This window comes from Maylandia zebra, linkage group LG5 (genome assembly GCF_041146795.1).
Source record: "Maylandia zebra isolate NMK-2024a linkage group LG5, Mzebra_GT3a, whole genome shotgun sequence".
NCBI classification, from domain to species: Eukaryota; Metazoa; Chordata; class Actinopteri; order Cichliformes; family Cichlidae; genus Maylandia; species Maylandia zebra.
Window position 1 is genome coordinate 33,168,082 of NC_135171.1, and position 18,591 is coordinate 33,186,672.

The 18,591-nt window shown below is 38.0% G+C and overlaps 1 protein-coding gene across 5 annotated transcripts in view; it reads left to right on the forward strand.

The window, feature by feature from the left end:
• The window catches only part of lactbl1b (lactamase, beta-like 1b), a 38,374-nt gene that overhangs the window by 7,527 nt on the left and 12,256 nt on the right, over positions 1-18,591 (forward strand). The window contains exons 2-7 of one of the 5 annotated variants that reach the window (XM_012918093.3): positions 1,147-1,208; positions 7,898-7,976; positions 9,541-9,616; positions 13,322-13,508; positions 14,606-14,712; positions 16,120-16,277. In XM_012918093.3, coding sequence (XP_012773547.3) covers positions 9,557-9,616; positions 13,322-13,508; positions 14,606-14,712; positions 16,120-16,277 — 512 coding nt within the window. In that variant the 5' untranslated portion in view covers positions 1,147-1,208; positions 7,898-7,976; positions 9,541-9,556. Of the gene's footprint in view, positions 1-1,146; positions 1,209-7,897; positions 7,998-9,540; positions 13,102-13,321; positions 13,509-14,605; positions 14,713-16,119; positions 16,278-18,591 lie in introns of all 5 variants that reach the window. The other 4 variants (XM_076884238.1, XM_012918092.3, XM_012918096.4 and 1 more) reach the window with 4 other exon arrangements.

Sequence of the window (18,591 nt, forward strand, 5' to 3'; positions counted from 1 at the left end):
TTTTACAATTAGCTGAAGATAATAAATGCATATATCATCTGAAATTTGCAACTGCACACTTAACCCTCCTGCCTTCTTGGGACCTTTTTGTGCCACTGCTATGTGTTAAATGGCTGCCATTTCCACTGTGTTCAGTGGAATATAACCAAACTTGCCACAGGATAGTTTTTACCTGTCAATGTTAATATTCCAGTGTGAATTCCTTAAATCAGCCTAAAATGGCTGAGCAGCAGAAATCCCCACACCCATCACCCTGGGGACCATTTTCTGCCCATTGACTTCCATTATAAACGCTATTTTTCAACCCCAAATTATCATCATATGATTTTATTTTTTCTTCTTTTCTTGGATGTCAATGAAGACTCAGGGCCTTGAAGTTTTAATTTTTAAATTGCAAAAAAAATGCAAAAAAAATAATGGCAGGTCAAAATGTATGTTGGTGCCAATCTTTGGTCCATCTAAAGGCCTACTTATAATGACAATCACATATTACTTCAACTGGTTTTTTTGTGGAAATATTTAGTTTCGTTTTTTGGTTTTTGGGGCTTATAACACAGGGCGCTCATGTAATAACACTGGGATTTGAAGGGTTAAAACAACGAAAATATAATTAAAACTTTACATGAATATTTCAGGGAGAAGTAGTTTTACAAGGTTGGCTAATTTAAAGTGGAATAAAATATGGATATATGGTCTTTTTATGGCGTGGCTGAGAATGGTCCCTAGGGTGATGGGTGTGAGTTTTTTAAAGGATGGCAGGAGGGTTAAATGCAGATAGTTTGAAGTGTTCAGAAGTGGTTTATTATATTTGAAGTGTTGCAGTGTCAGTGTAATGTAGATGGCACTCTTAACTTTATAAAGTTTAATAAACCTCTGCATTTGATACTCAAATTATCTGAAAATGTGGTCAAGTTCTGTCATTTGACATTTGAATTTTCTTTTATACTTTGCAAAAGCACTTTTAATTCAGGATCATACCCTCACTGCCTGCAGCTTGCAAAGAGCGTAAAATAACATTCCACATTCACAGCATGACATGTTGCCTTGTATAAAAATGAGGGGGAGGGGGGGGGAAATGTGAGCATGCCAATGGACATGACGATTTTAGATTGACTGATGAAATGAAATTTTAATGATCCTTGACAGAAATTGGGTCATTGCAGCAGCATACAGCACAGAAGGAAAACAGAACAGATGTTGAAGGCAAAGTAAGTGAGGCAATTAACGATGACATTATTACAGCATTAAAGAAAATGATTCTCAAGATGCAATGTGTCCTAGAAAAATCAATATGATGTATTAATCATCGAAACATTGCTGGCAAAAGGTTCCATTAAATAAGGGAATAACTGTATTAATTACTTGTAAAATACCACATTCAGCGACACATAAGCGATAGGCTAATTATTTTTTAAGGTCACACTCTTGGTGGGCCAGTCATATTTGAAGCTAAATTAATGAATAAAAAATGTCAGATTACATTCAATAGTATGTTCTCATGACTTTAAATACACTGTAGTCACCTAAAGCTACTTTTTGTTATCATTGGGTAAATTGGGTCTGCAGCAAATGAATTATCTATCCTCAGCAACATTTGTCGAAAAAACACCCCAAAAGAGCCCAAAACGATAAGGGTTTCATAACATTTATAAACAGAGATGGGCAGTAATGTGTTAAAAGTAACGTGTTACAGCAGAGGTTCCCAAAGTGTGGGGCCCGCCCCCTGGGGGGGTGCAGAGCCATTGCAGGGGGGGCGTGGTATGAAAAGAACATTTTTCTTGTAAAACAAAGGGGGGTCTAGCAAAAAAAGTTTGGGAACCACTGTGTTACAGTAATCCCATTACTTTTTCAAGTAATGAGTAAAGGATTAACATTGCAAAAAAGTAATTAGATTACTGTTACTTTCTCGTAAGCACGCTGCGTTACTGCATTACTAAACCGTGATTTTGTTTGCTTGATGCAATGTGCATAAAGTTAAAAGTTTAAAGCTAATAAAACAAGTTTTAAAAATAGACTATTTAATTTGATTCACATTTATATGATGGACTATGCAGAAAAAATATAATGTTACCTAAATAACTAAGTAATAGAAACTAATTTTGAAACTAAGTAATCAATAAAGTAACAGGATTAATTTCTATAAGAGGTAATCAGTAAGTAGTAACTAATTACTATTTTCAAGTAACTTGACCAACACTTTTCATAACATAGTGAAGAAATACTATATTTAAAGACTAGTCGATGTCTCTCATTCAGACTACAGGTAACTGTAATCTGCTAAAGCAATCACAAGGCGGTTTCTGGTGCAGCACACAGAAACTTTTAAGATTATATATGTTCTACCATATTAGCATGAATGTGACCTCTAGAGTATTTTCAGAAACTGTACATCACACCTTTTTGTCTTAGATATGTTTAATTAAATGTAGACTGTCCAGGTTTCAACTGTCTAGTTATTGAGCTGAGCTGAAGTTGAAGAATTTGGAGGTAGTCTTCCTTCTTCATTATTCTAATCACTTTGTGCAATGAGTAATTTAAATGAATTCCACTGCAAAGAAGACTGATGAAATATCCAGTCAGAATTATGCCAGAAGCTTGTTAATGGCAACCAAAAGCACCTGGCCAAGGTGCAACTTGCTAAGAGACATTTAACCAAATACAAGCGGGAGGTAATATATGCTTCTGACCTTGTATGTATATTTTCGGCCCTATGTGGATTAGAGAAAATTGAAATTAAATCCAGTTATTGTTTTTTTTTCAGTGCAGCAATATGTGAATTATAACACATTATCATAGCGTATTCGTAAATGCTGCAGTGTCCATGCAGTGCAGATATTTCAACGTTTGCATGCAGCAGAGATAATTGCACATACAGTTATTATGTTGCAATAATTATATTACATTAAAGCAGTGTCTGTAATTCATCAGCACCTGTCTGCCTTTATTTCTTTATAAAGTTTCCTTTATAAAGTTCGCGGATGACACCACAGTGGTTGGACTCATCTCAAGGGGGGATGAGTCGGACTACAGAGATGAGGTCAACAGACTGACTGAGTGGTGTTCAGTTAACAACCTCCAACTGAACACCACGAAAACTAAAGAACTTATCTTGGACTTCAGGAAGGGCAGAGCAGACCCGGCCCCACTTTACATTCACGGGAGCTGTGTGGAGAGGGTACACTCCATGAGGTTTCTGGGCGTGCAGATATCTGATGACCTCTCCTGGACTGCAAATACTACAGCGGTGGTTAAAAAGGCCCAGCAGCGTCTCCACTTTCTGAGAGTGCTCAGGAGGAACAACCTGGAGGAGAGGCTGCTGGTGACATTTTACAGAGCCACCATAGAGAGCATCCTAACGTACGGCATAACAACATGGTATGCAGGGTGCTCAGCTGCAGACAGGAAAGTACTGCAGAGGGTCATCAACACAGCCCAGAAGATCACTGGCTGCTCTCTGCCCAGCCTGGGGGTCACTGCAAACTCTCGGTACCTCAGCAGAGCTGGCAATATCATCAAGGACCACTCTCACCCCAGCAACCAACTGTTTGAACTATTACCGTCAGGCCGACGGTACAGGTCACATAAAACCAGGACAAACAGATTCAGGGATAGCTTCTTTCCCAGAGCTATCACCGTAGTAAATAAGCACAAAAACAATTGAACCTATTCCATACCGTCACTGTCATTATATTATGCTGCTATTCATACTGTCATTATATTAATGCTGCTATCCTGTATATTATGGAACGCCAGGACTGCCATAATGAATTAATTAAATACACCATTAAATAATTAATTAAATGTGGCAATAATTAATTAAAATTGGAATTAATTAATTAAATAAATAGTTATGACACATGTAATTAATTAATTATTGACACATTTAATTAATTATTTATGTATTTCACATTTTAATTAATTATTGACACATTTAATTAATTATTTAATGATATATTTATTTATTTCATTTTGGCAGTCCTGGCGCCTGGCTCTCATCATGAAATAATTTTATCTGTCAGCCTCACCCATCAAACTCAGGAGGCGGGGTTAACGCTGCCCATGCAGCTTCTCTAACATTTGATTGGTTGCCGTGCAAAGTAAGTCAAAACAGGTCGATCCTAGATAATCGATTGCTTGTGTAGACTTGGGGCAGCCAGGTATCCCAGAATGCAGATCAAATCACAAGCAGCAATGGTGGTGGTGTAGTTTTAAAATACCCCGTTTTTCTGTCACCAGCTACACTTTTAACAGTGTTTTAGCCGCGAATGTCGCGCCGTATGTCTGGTCAGGTTGTCAACATAGAATATGTTTGCAAAAGTGCTCAGATGTTTTCAGAGATTTCACTAGCTCTGCTAACAATTAGCATGCAGAGTGCACCGAGGGGGTTACGTTAACCGGTTTGTTTACATATTCCACTCTCCGTGTTCCACATGTTGCATTCGCAGATTCTCATTTTCACCGAACGATCGTCTCTTTCCGCCTGGTCTTGTGTCTCTGTGCTTCTGTAACATAAAGAACGAGCTGACATTTTTCTCACGAAACCAGCGATCAGCTCAACAGACCCTCAGTTTACCTGCATGCATCCTCCTCCTCATCTGTCAGCTGTTTAACACCTGCTGCTAATTCAAGAAACACGCCTACGTTACCTGGTGATAGTCACAGTTTAACTGGGCAGCCGGTGCTCGATATAAAGCAATGTCAGCGCATTTTTCTGCACAAGATAAGTAAATATAGTGTTTTCCCCGAGCGCAGAGCTGCTGGAGCTTGTTTCCTTACAGAGCACTTTATAGGCGAACAGCTTCATCAGCGGCTGATGTCCAATCACCGGCACACAGCTTTCAAACCTCAGCTGAGTTTTAGCTCTCAGTGGTTAAACGCTGGACTTCATTCACTCAGGTTCTGTCTGTTGGGTCACGTTTACTTCGCTGTTTTATTTACAACTGAGCAAATAGGTTTGGCTGAGGTTAAAGTTACGTTTCATAACTGCATAATTTCACAGACGTTTAATGGTTCACTGGCACATGTGTTAGACTGAACTATCATCTAAATATCATCTGTTTTTTAATAGTTATTCAACTGTATTCTAAGCACCAGCTGTCTGTTAGAATGTGATTTTTTTCTCTCTCTGTTGGCAGAGGTATAAAAATGCGCAGGAAAATCTGACGTGCATGGCAAACTTCACCGACGATATTTAGGGAGGAATAAACACACATCAAACATAAATGAACCATTTGCCTGTCTCCATAATTGAGAGCATTTTCTCTTCTTATGTCAACTCTCTCTCTCTTTTTTTTTTTTTTTTTTGCTTTTTCGGTCATGTTATGTTTACCTGTCAAAGGCTTGTTACAAACTATGAAACACATTGTGCAGACTTCTGGATGTTAGAAGAAAACTAATACTGCTCATGAATGAGACTAAAGGCAGGAAGGTGTCCTTTAAAACGAAACATGTTAATAGGACCTCCCTATTTATATCATAGTTTATGATATAGCACGTGTATTTCAGTAATAGCCTGCTGAGGCCACTATACGTGCTGGCCTCATATCAAATGTGAAGGCAGACTGAGTCTATGTTTGACGTTTGTTTATATCTAATCTTCCTTTTCAAACATTTAAACAGCAGCGAGTCTGCAGCTGAGGGAATACAAACTCAAATTGTCGGAACAGGTTTGCTCGTTTCTTGGATTCATTTGGTGATTTATTAAATGTATAACTGTTATTCTAATCTGCTGCTGAGTCTCTTACACTTTTCTTTATGCTGTATATTTTCACGTCTCTGGAATAGTTGGAAGTTAGATAGTCAGGTGGGAAACTTTGTGTTAACTCATGGAGCTGAGGATATCGTGGACATGCTGACCTCGCTGCGTGGTGTACAGAGCGAGGTCAGCATGATTAATATTCACAATAAAAATATTAGCCGAACATCATGAAGTCTGTATGTGTTTCATAGTGTCGAACAACCTTTGTACAGTTAAAGCCAGCAGTTACTACATGACGGAAACACCAACGTTATCTCTTTTATGCGTTTATACACAGGTCACGCTGATTACTGAACAAAAACCCAAAGATCAGATGTTAAACAGATTTATTTGCTCTCTCTCCTCCTTAAACATGTTTTTAATGTTAGTTATAATTCAGAATTGGCGACTGAAACACGTAGGACACATAAGAACATCAGGAAATAAAACACCGATAAATATAACCTCAGTAAAAGAAGTCAGCGGGGGTTACTACAGCTGTGTACCGGGGCCTGCGCTTTGTCGGTGGGATTGCTTGCGAGGCGAGCGGGTCTATCCCACGCTTTGCCGTGAGACTGGGCAGACATCTCCGAAATCATCGAAACACTTTTGCAAAGAGGCTGTATCTTGACAAACCGACCATGAAGATTAAACCACTACATTCTCGGCTAAAAAAATATTAAAACGGTATTTGGTGACACACAAACAGGGTTTTTCAAAGCTCAGTTCTGTTAGCTTCCACATGCCGGTTGTTGTGTGCTAGAAACAATGGCCACCAGGCCAAAGCAATGGTTTTGACTCGATCAGCGTTAACCCCGCCCCCTGAGTTTGATGGGTGAGGCTGACAGATAAAATTATTTCATGATGAGAGCCAGGCGCCAGGACTGCCAAAATGAAATAAATAAATATATCATTAAATAATTAATTAAATGTGTCAATAATTAATTAAATGTGTCAATAATTAATTAAAATGTGAAATACATAAATAATTAATTAAATGTGTCAATAATTAATTAAAATGTGAAATACATAAATAATTAATTAAATGTGTCAATAATTAATTAATTACATGTGTCATAACTATTTATTTAATTAATTAATTCCAATTTTAATTAATTATTGCCACATTTAATTAATTATTTAATGGTGTATTTAATTAATTCATTATGGCAGTCCTGGCGTTCCATAGTATATATTGTACATACTATTGTTTGAGTACTTACGATTGTTTTTTTTTTTGTACTTTTTATATTTTACATTTATATTTATTATTGAAACTTGCACCAAGGGAGTGGCACTCCAATTTCGTTGTACTCTGTACAATGACAATAAAGGCTATTCTATTCTATTTCCTGATAAGTCCATGTAGCAAACCCTACAAAGTCATTGTGGAGAAGATGACAGCCCATACACAGCAATGGTAATGGTACAGACTGTGTAAATATATACCATATTGGCATGTTAGCATTACCAAGGCACAGCAGCACTTCGAAACAGCTTTGCAATTCTGAAACAAGCTATGTTTCTTTTTTTTCTTTTTTTATTGCATCAGCAGAAGCTTTTTTTTTTTCAACAACCGAACCATCAATTCTGATATCAGACTAATGACACTGCTGAAACGATGCAGCCTCATCAACACATATAGCTGCTCTGTAAGCAGTGAGTAATTTCAGCTTATTACCCCTGGTACACCGACCCAACTGCCAGCTCATGTTTTAGCCCTGCACTGAATATCTGATTTAGTTTTAATTGGTTTGGAGACCAACAGACGAAGGGCAAACTACAATCTTTTTTTGTGTGCTTCTTTGCAACAGGATTAAAGGTAAACATGCATAATCCAGTGTAATTCTCTAGACTGACTGAGTGACCTTACAGTCACATTCAATATCAGTAAATCATTTTTGCCAGAAAGCAACATCCATGCAATAAATATTCAGTAATCCAAGTTGATGACTGAGATGCAGAAGTCCTCCCCCTCACGTGTCACCCTAGTTTATTAATCAGCAGACGCTTGAATTTTATTTTAGCACTAAACTCAGGGCTCAACAAGAAACAACAATGTTATTGTATATCCTGCCTTGTTATGATCAGCTCTCGTGTTTTCTGGTACTGATGTGCTTTTTTTCTTTTCTTTTTTCTTCTTCTTGCTTTTGAACAAAGGCAGAAAATCCTTGACTGACCTGAAGACATTTAGTCGAATGGCAAGCGTGTAACATAAAGAAAAACACAGGAATCTCCAGTAAGCACTATCTCAATACATGTATGTGTATATATGTAGCTATGACATCACATTAAAATTGGAATAACTTTGTGGAAACATCAATCATATATATATATATATATATATATATATATATATATATATATATATATATATATATATATATATATATAATTTAAAAAAATTAATCAACAGATTCTGTTTAAAAAGAAAGAAAAAAACCTTAGTTTTGCTTTTGTAAATGTTTGTGTTGTAGTCAATGATTTAGGCCCTTATAAAAGTTGTACAATAAAGACATAGTATACGCTTACTGAAATTGGAAGTGGTAAGTTACTCAAAGCACTTCAGAGTAATCAGCCTCTCTCCTTTCTCTCAGCCGCAACATACACTGAACCTTTAGATAACATGCTCCCCACTTGAGAGTGGGGAAGAGCAGTTTAAACTTTACTCCATGATTTGATTGAATGCAGTACCCTGCACTGACATTTACCTTTACTTGTAAGCCAGCAGCAATTTGTACTATCAAAGCTGGATTCAAAGCTGCACCTTTTGCTGCTGTTTTCTTGATCCAAGTAGCTATCTGCATTGTCTGGGGAAAAATATAAACAACATTTAAATTCAATATTTTGATGGAATAAATTTATAAATTGGGCTGGATTGTATTGGTAAGTGTGCATTCAGTCAGTGTTATTATAGACACACGCTCCTCAATCCCAGGGTCTCAATCCTTGTAACCTTATGCCTTGCTGATGTCAGAACTCGGAGTTTGCCTGTTATTTTTTTCTCAGAACTGCAAACACAGCACATGGTCAGTGTGGCTGACAAGTAGAAACAAGTAGACTTTAAACTTCTGTCTCAATTCTGAATCCAGCCAATCCCAGTTCTCTTAAACCAGACACACTCTGGACAGTTTATTACAGGACTGCTCTCAAGTCACTTTATTTTATAGATAGCACAACCAGGTGCAATATATGACTTCATTCAATGAGAGTCTGATCTCATCTCACCCCTCTCTGTGATGACAGATCACCTCACCTTTTAGTGTTGACATTTGTGAGATATACACTATATATATATCATGGATAGAACACTATTCAAGTAATACTTGGAACAAAGTAGGTCATTCCAGGTCATCAGTGATTAACACTTCCTTTTTAAACTCTTGTCTATTTCATAAATTTTGACTGATTATTTGTTCATTGGTAAATTCATCGGCTTTTTGAGCTTTTGCAGCAAAAGGTCATCTGATTCTCAAATGTTTATTCATGATGTTGCAGGTCTTAGTTTCCTTCTCCAGCTCTGAGCTATTGTAATAAATTTACTGTCTTGCACTCAAGCTTTGCTCCACACTTACATTTTACAGCTGTTATTGGTGAAGTTGTTGTTTTGTTTTGCTTTTTTAAATCTGTGGCTCATCCATAGCACAAAGGCTATTGATACCCTTAATGTTGCGTCACTTCCCCTTCCTCATCTATACTGAAAACTACAAAAATATTTCACTTTACAGTAATACAGCAAAGAACGCAGGCTCTGCGCAGAAGCACTAATTGATTTTTTCTGTTTATTTTTCTTCATATAACAGCTGGTGCAGTAAAACCATGGGCAAGTCAGGGAGTAAAGTTCTCATAGAAACCTCTGTGGATGGGGTTCAAGCACAGGTAAAAGCAGCCACCTTGAACACAACACACAACCTTCACACACAAACACATCCAGAACCTAACTGGCAAACACATATAATATCTGTGTGTTCTGTAAAAACCCATTACCCTACTGTGAGTGTTAATGCTCTGGTGGTTAGAAAAATATGTGTTTCCTGGTAAAATGGGCCAGCTGCTGTACTCACTGGCTATGACAGGTTATGCAACCAGATCAGACACAGCTTCCTTTCACACTTCAATTTTTTTCACATCCCTCCATCATACCTATAATCATCAAAATACATTACTGTGCTTAGGAAAATCCATTTTAGCCATTAATAACAGGACTAAAGAGTTGCTCTGAGTGATGGATAGAAACACAGTTATTTTCTCTTCAAAAAAAAGAAAAAACATTATATCTTTATGTAAACTTCTCACAAGAACCGACGTAGCTAGATCAAATTTCCAGTGTGATCTTTGTACTGTAACTTTTTAAGTAAATTAAGAACATTTTACAGATAAATCTTCACACTTTTCTTGCACTTTTCCCTATACACAGCAAATCTCTCCAAATGCCGTGGGAGATGTTTTAATTAACGGCCATAAATAAAGAAAAAAAAAATCTTTTGGCACCATCATCACTTTGGGTCATTTTTTTTAAATGCAAACAGTGAAGCCAGATATGATGAAATCAAAAAGAAGAAGAGAACAAATTTGAATTTCTTATCACCATAATTTACTCTGTTTAGAAACAACTATTAGTATGAAAAACGGACCATTTACAAACTGGATTCTAAGTAACTGAAGGCTTACTAAATTTGATGAGGCCTCAGAGTTAGTATTCATTTAATTATTTATACTAAAAATAGATGCACTTGTGTAATGGCTTTGTGAATAAATGGCTCTCTGCTGTTGTTGTTGTTGGACCTTGCTGAAGCGTTTTCTAGTCAGACAGTGCCTCCTTTTTTAACTCTGCCAGAGACTTTACTTTGAATCAAAGGCCTCTGTTACTTTTCCAACTCAGAAGTCTTTGTGCTTTGTGAGAATTCAAAAGTGAGACCTCTGAATTAAAAGCATTTCCTTTTCTACACTTCTTCAATGAGTTCAGTGAGTTTCACATTAGGGTAAATTGTGCTTTTTCTTTGCTGTTCCTTTCATGCCCTGTCTAATGGAACTGGATACTGTTACGCTTCCTGGAGCAGGATGCACAGAATTAAATTAATATTTCAAAATGTTTATAATGATTTCCTGCTGCATGCAGAAATGTGCTTTCTTCACTTAAAGCTCAGCTTTACCATAATATTAAATGCGAGTTCACCCTGAACAAGGGCATGTACCAGCAGGAGTTTGTGACATTACAACTTGTTCGCATCCAATGATGGACCAGTACAATAAGTAGGAAAACAGTTCAGTGAAATAGGACACACATTGTAATCAGTAGGGAAACATTTGAAACAAATAATATTTTGATATTAACTTTTTAAATTATTTAATTAGGTAGAATGCGGAGATAGATAATCACAAAAGTGCTAAATTATTTATAGAGCTTAAAACATGTTTAAAGGGTACCTTAATATACTGGATCTTGAATGAAATAGACATGTGGAATTTTTTGGGAATCTCAGCATTGTTTTAAATAGATACAGAAGTTAGAGACAGCTGTTGTTTAAGACCACATAAAGAGGAGGCCACATTCACTGTATAAACTTATATTAACAAAACAAAAATCACTGAAACTATAAGAGCCTGGGGGCCTGGCCTTAAAAAGGTAGGAGTCTAAGGCTACATTCACACTGCAGGCGAAAGCGCATCAAATCCGATTTTTTTGACCCTATGCGACCCATATCCGATCATGGTATGACAGTGTGAACGGCACAAATCCGATATTTTCAAATCCGATCTGGGTCACTTTCGTATGTGGTACTGAATTCGATACATATCCGATGTTTCAGAAAGCGACTGCTGTGTGAACGGTCAAGTCGCATTAAATCAGTCTTTTACGTCAGTGACACAAGACAGACGCCAATTATCAGCGCCGGAGAAGCGCCCGAGAAGACATCGCGAACGCTTCCTGGCCAGCCGGTGAAACTGCTGGGAAGACAACGTTGGAGAAACGTTAACATTTTATTTGTACTGCATAATCTGCAGATTCTGACAGAAATCTGCAACTATCCTTTGAAGCACCGCTCCTCTCTAAAACAGCAATAAGGATAATTATTAGGTTATCTACATTATTATGTAAATAACAAAATAACTTGAGGCAAAAATTGGGAAACGTGAAGTCCGAGCAGACAAAAAAATCAGATTTGATCAAAAAATCGGAATTGAGCATTAAGACCTGCAGTGTGAACGTAGCCTAAGCTGACCACACAATGGCCCTAAAACCCAAAGTTTCCAATCTTCAACTAATTAAAAAGTGCATAAACTATCGAATAGTACTGTAAAAAAGAAAAAGACCTAAATCTCAAAAAGCCGCAAAACAAAATAAAAAATAAAACTATTGGAAAAGAGACTCCTTTTCTCCAGACTCGCTTAAATTGGTTCAGTTGTGTCCTTGTCTTTGCTTCAGTGTTTCACGCTCATATTTTAAAAGAGACTTTTGAATTTCTAGCACCTAAACTTTGAAACAGACGTCCTCAGTTTATCAGATCAAATGAATCTGTGGTTTGTTTTAAAGGCTGCTGCCCGTTGTCTGTAGCCTTTTGTTCTCCTAATATATGTGTAAAGGACGGTGTATGCATGAAAGACTGTGTTCACATGTATAAATATGTACACTACTTTTTAATGTGGAATGTTGTTGTTGTTTTTTATCCAAACTTTGAAGCACTTTAAAACTGTGTGTTTTAAAATGTTATATACGTTGTTATTATTATTATTATTATTGTTGTTATTATTATTATTATTGTTATTCCAGTGCGTAATATCCTTGGTCATCTACTGTACTTTCCCCTCAGTGCCCCAAATTTTCTTTCATTCCTTAACCTAGCTGACCCAAATTTCCTGTGCCAAGTGAGTGTACTTTTCAACTTATGCTGTGGCTAAAAGTCATACCCTAACACCCAATCTCTACTTGTTCTTGCTGACTGGGTGCCATCATTGTAAGCTCTTGTGACTCGGTGGTGGGCTCCACAAGACGAAGCTAGACTGAAGTGCATTGCTTCACTGGGATTAGGGATTAAGATTTCCCTGGCTGCTTTGGTTGAGTAAATCTGGGGATTATGATGTCGACAGCCTGTGGCTGCAGGAGAGGAAATTGAATTGTGACGGACGGAACACCGATGGCCCAGAATTACAGCGCAGTGAGTGAGAAGTCAGAGATGGGAGTCCGTGTCTGTGCCTTTCTCCTGCTCAGGAAAACCTCTGCTGGATACCATTTACTGTCTTAGGGGTGTAGGGATTGCTTACATAGCAGAATCAATCTGAGTAGATGTTTAGGATGTTGATTGTGTGCTAAGAAGATTTCTGTGTCACTGGTAATCCTGCTCTGACCTGTGAAGCATCAGGTGGTGAGTACTGTGAACTGCAACAGGAAACACTTACATATTAACCAAAGGATTTCTCACTTGTTGTACAACTGAAGTCAGTGTTAAAGACAATATCTTGTCCCTATGTGTGAGACTCCAAAAACATGAGAAGCTGTGTAAATTTGACGGTGTAAGATAACAAACTGACACATTCAGTGCCAACTTACTGTGTTCATGTGTGCCTTGTCTGTCTGTGCATAAGCCAACCCCTGCTGTTGCTCCTCCTGCTGCTGCTGCTGCTGCTGCTGCTGTTAAATTCGAAGGACAAACTAAAACCAGCAGGATGAAGGTGAAATGGACCCAGCTGGGTTTGGTGTTCTTCCTCATATTGTCACTGGTGATGACAGGATGCTTCTTCTGGCAATATCAGATGCCAAAAGTCCAGCCAGGTGAGAGCACGTGATTGGTGTCCGGTGAATAAAAACCTCAAACAAAGCACATTTATATTGATTAACATTATATTAATTATAACACAGATGCAAATAAAAAAAGTCACAATTTAGGGATTTTATACAGGCTTTTTTTTTTTTTTTTTATAGTTATTTAGGTCAGGCTAAATATTGCAATTAGCCTCCAGACTGTGAGCTGTGGATTATTTGAGATTTCAAGCACTCTCTTTAGAGTTGAAATAAATCATGATATGATTTTTCACACAAATTGCACAAAAGTATTATACTTCTGAAATGTGTTTGATGTGATTTGAGTCACTCAAGTCTTGCCTTAGACAGTTTGCCTTAAAACTGTCTAAAAAGCAACTGGAGAAGCTTTTTTTTAAATCTTCACTGTGCTTTCTTTCTGGACAAATGATTAATATGCACTTGGTTACAGCCAAATTAATCATTTGACAAGCAGGTCCTCAGTGTGCTATCCAGTTACAGTCAGCTCCTTATGTACATCCACTAAATGCCTCTTTCTTATCTGATGTGAATGCAAAAATGAGACACTCAAGATATACAGATCTCTTAATTATGAGATAAAACAATCTCATAATTGTATGATCTTTATCTTGTAATTATGAGATGTACCAGTAGCTTTCTTAGTGGGAGCATTTGTAGCATCATTGCAAGTTCAAAATCTCAGAAAGCGGCTTCAGGTAAGGTAAGCTAAGAACTTTAATGCAGTAAAGCAAACCCAGCACAAGATATGTAATGTGATTCTACATCAATAAAGAGGATAGTAATGGGAAAGGTCTTTTGAAAGAAATCAGCTCTTTAGAATTAAAAGGGAAATAATAAATCCATTAAAATATTACATTAATGCATGACGCGGTCACATGCTTTTTGATGAAAGAGTTATGTATCGCACGTTTTGTGAAATTGGATCCTATAAGGTTCATTAAAAAAAGCAGAGAATTATTGAACCACCAGCTCACTTAGACTACATTATACTTGCCCTGTCTGACAGTATCAAGTGGTGATTCCAGTAGTCTACCCTCTCCCTCTGCTCTTTATTTCTCTTTTCCCCTTGTACTGTCTATACCACCCAGATGAAGGAATGGGTCGCAGTGCCAAATCAGAGATGATGTGTCCCCGTTTCCCAGAGCCTCTACCTCTGGAGCATCCTATCCCCAGTCTAAAAGAAGCATTGGAAAAGGTGATGTCATGCACAGACCACAGACTTAAATCTGCAGGCGCTTTTCCAGCATGTCCATTTAAGTCGGAGTAAATTTACAGGCTGGCCGGTAATCCTTAACACCAAATGTCGGTTCAGTTGACAGAGGGAGATTAAAGACATAGTGGATGAAAAATCTGAGAGTCTGTCTGAGCAAAAGGTTGTGTTACTGTAGCCAGGAGGTTGCACTGTAGCACCCACTAGAGAATTTGGGAATGCAATGTAGTGGATGAACATAACTGCAGTAACCACAGAAATAAACTGAAATGAGCATAAAGTCTGGTAAATCTAAGGTGGAGCAGATGATTGCCATTTACACTTTAGTTTGTATTTTCTATCATTTGAGAAAAGCTTCTTTTACTGTAATCTCAGCAGCCACCAAAGCCAAACAGAAAATGGATAAAAGACATGTGAACATTTGATCTGATTACATTGAAAATGTTCTTGTGCTAACATTGCCACCCTCTCACCTGTACATACTAATGTAGTGTAGTAATCAAATTCAGTCATTTCTCCTAATTATTGTAGTAAGATAGCTATACCATACGCTTCTTCTGGGGTATACTCTCAGCAGCATATCATATCAGGTCCCCATAAGGAGAATCATGTGCTAACGGCTGTCTAAATGACTCGGGTAAAGTTTGTAGCATGCGTGCTTGTTTTTGTCTGCTTCCACTTGTCTTTGCACTAGGATGATGTCGGCATAAATGTGCTTTCATATTCGTTGTGTTCTCACTAGTGCTGTCAGCATTGATCTCATTAAAATGACGTTAACGCCATAACGCGGCAAATCTCCGTTAACGAGTTACCCCAGTGTGTGGGCCTGGACGGTGTCAACACGTTAAAAAGCTAACTGCGCTAACGCACTGCGTGGCACATCTGACATACTGTTTTACTTTTGTCCATGACGCGCTTACCATCAGGGTCATGCTTCACATGAAAACCAAGATAGTTCCAAACGCCAGATCTGAATGAGGGTGGGGGAGGTTCAATTTCGGGTAGCGTTGAGGCAGTTGCCATGTTGCAACGAGCTTAGCTTCTGTCTTGCTAGCTTGTGCTGCGCTCAGTGGATCTGCCCTCGACAGTGCAGCCTAGGCGGAGTAGTCGAAGGCAGATCCACTGAGCTCTCAACACAGACAACATCGTCAGAAGAAAAGTTGATAAAATAAATTTTAAAAAATGTATTGTTCGATACAAATGCCTACCGAACCGAAAGCACTGTATCGAACGGTTCAATATCGATACGAGTATTGTTGCACCCCTAATAGATAGATAGATGCCACCTTCGTATCTTTAAAATAAAGTTCTAACATGAAGCAAAGAATAAGAAGTTCATTAACTGGAAATATTTTGGAACTAACTACTCACTTCTTGCTGTGTCTCACCCAGGTGGACGTTTTGCTTCGGCAGACCATCAACCCTATCAGCCTTCCTGCCTTGTCGGCCATCGTAATCCTAAATGACACTGTTTTGTGGACAGGCAACTTTGGAAAGCGGAATGCCAGCGACCCTCACTCAGGACCAACAAATGAGTACACAATCTACAGGTGAGTGCCTTAAAGCTCATTCATAGGTCTTATGATCCTGTCTATAAAAGTCCAAACTTCATTAAACTGCTTGATTAACCCTTGTATGGTGTTCGGGTCTGTGAGACCCGTGTTCAGTTTTTTTCAAAAGAAAAATTAAACAATTAATTATTTTTTCACGTGTAAATGTGTTGTGTCTTTCCACTCACTCCACTTGATTATAACTGATTTATTTATAACATTTTATATAAAAGAAAAACGAGAAGCACATTAATTCATAAATGTGATCTAACAAAGGTAAAGGGAAAAAATCAACCATGTTTGCTGTTCATATGTCTTGTAATTGGGATGAAGTAAACATCTGTTGAGTAATTTAACATAAAATTGTTTGATAGTGTTAATTTGGAAAGCCAAAACTCTAGCGGGTCCACCAGACCCATGAACACTGGCTGAGTAACAAAAATACGAACACCACACAAGGGTTAAAGAAGAAAATATTGAAAATATAAGGAAATATTCATAACAGCTGGTGAAAAGAATAGTCTTCCCTGGTCCACAAAAAATAATGACATAATGATAATGAGGTGTACATTACCTGTTCAATTATATATTCTTGGAGCAGCAGCTGGAGCAGGTCCTTTATAGAAATCCTCTTAAAACCAAAACTAAATTAAGCTGTTTTCACACAGGCACTGCAGCCCCGACCTTTTCTGGGAGTTACCCGACAGAGGTGCAAATGTCAGATCAGGCATTAGCCACTCTTTACCCTAACCAGCTCCCCTATACAGAGTCCATGTCAAATGTGTGAATACAGCAACCGATATAGCAGTCGAGTGTGTGCATCACGTGTTTGCCTGCCGCACACAATATATAAGCAGTATTTCCAGTCCCACATGAATCATCAAAAAGTGTCTGAAGGTCAAATGTGAAAGCATCTTTAAATCTAATATCATTATAGTTTGTTTATTTAGCTCTAAACTATAATACAATGAGTATTATACAATGAGTCCAAGAGTCTTGGAATCAGAGATAACAAATGTATGTGTTTTCAAATGTGAACTTCCTTCAAGCTCATTGAAAGTCTCACATTTATAATTCAGAAGGCATGACCTCTGTCTGATCTATTGCCAAACAGCTGATGCCATCTTTTGTTACTAAAATGTTAAGTGCAACTGCTTCCACTATTAATGTCACAGTCTGCAGCTCTGCTGGCAACAGGCCCGCTGCTCATGTTTCCGCAGACCTGCCTTGCAGCTGTTTGCCAGATGTCCTCGGGCTTTCCCTCCAGTTCTCTTAACCTGACTACATCACTTCAAAACACTAGTTCCTAGTTGTCAGTGGCTCCAAGATCCCCCCCCCCCCCCCCCCCCCCACACACACACACACACACACACAACCACATCGTTCTTTTGTGCTCGTTAAGCTTTTTAGGAGTTTGCTCGATTGGTTTCTTGCAGCCTGTTAGTTCCAGCTGCTGATTGCCGAATGCCTATTTATTGGAACTGGCTGCTGCCTGTAAATGTCTGATTTAGTTTACCTGTTGTGGATGCCTTCTATGGTGCTGACCCTTGATGCACCCACTGCTGCTACCTGGGTAACAGGTGGAGGGCTAGATCATGTTACCAAACAATTCAGCCAGCACACATCTGGATAGTATCAGTGTCATGACAGTCCACACTAGCTCAAGAGGTTAAGTGAAATGAGATCAAAATTTATAACTTCTAACAATGTTCAAAGTCAAAAAATGCAGCAGATCAGATTTTCATGATTTTCTTTGTTTCTTTTGTGTTTTTAATCAAATAATTTTCTATTTCAGTGGAAACATCTCCTCTTGTTATCCATGCAAACACAAGCAGTTTGTGATCATGCACTACACATGCAATTCATTCATTTCTGTTTCTAGACCATTACTTTGTGTTCTGGAGCATTAATTGTACTTATTTATTTATTTAATTTAATTCTGTTTTTATCAGTGACTTTGCCGATCTGCTGACCAATCTAGCTACTGTCTCCCCTAATATAATATTGCTGGGTGACTTTAACGTTCACGTGGATAACTGCGACCATCCTCTTACCAAGGACCTTCTATCCTGCCTTGATAGCTTCAGCCTTAAACAGTACATAAACTTCCCTACCCACATTAAGGGCCACACTTTGGACCTAGTCTGCTGTTCTGGACTTACCCCCTCCATCTGTACAGCTGACGAACTGCTAATTTCGGACCATCTACTTCTCTCCTTTAATGTTCACATGACCCTCTCTGTAATTAACAATCCCCGTATTATCTCTTTCCGGAATATCAAGAATATAAATCTTGATATCCTTTCCTCTGCTT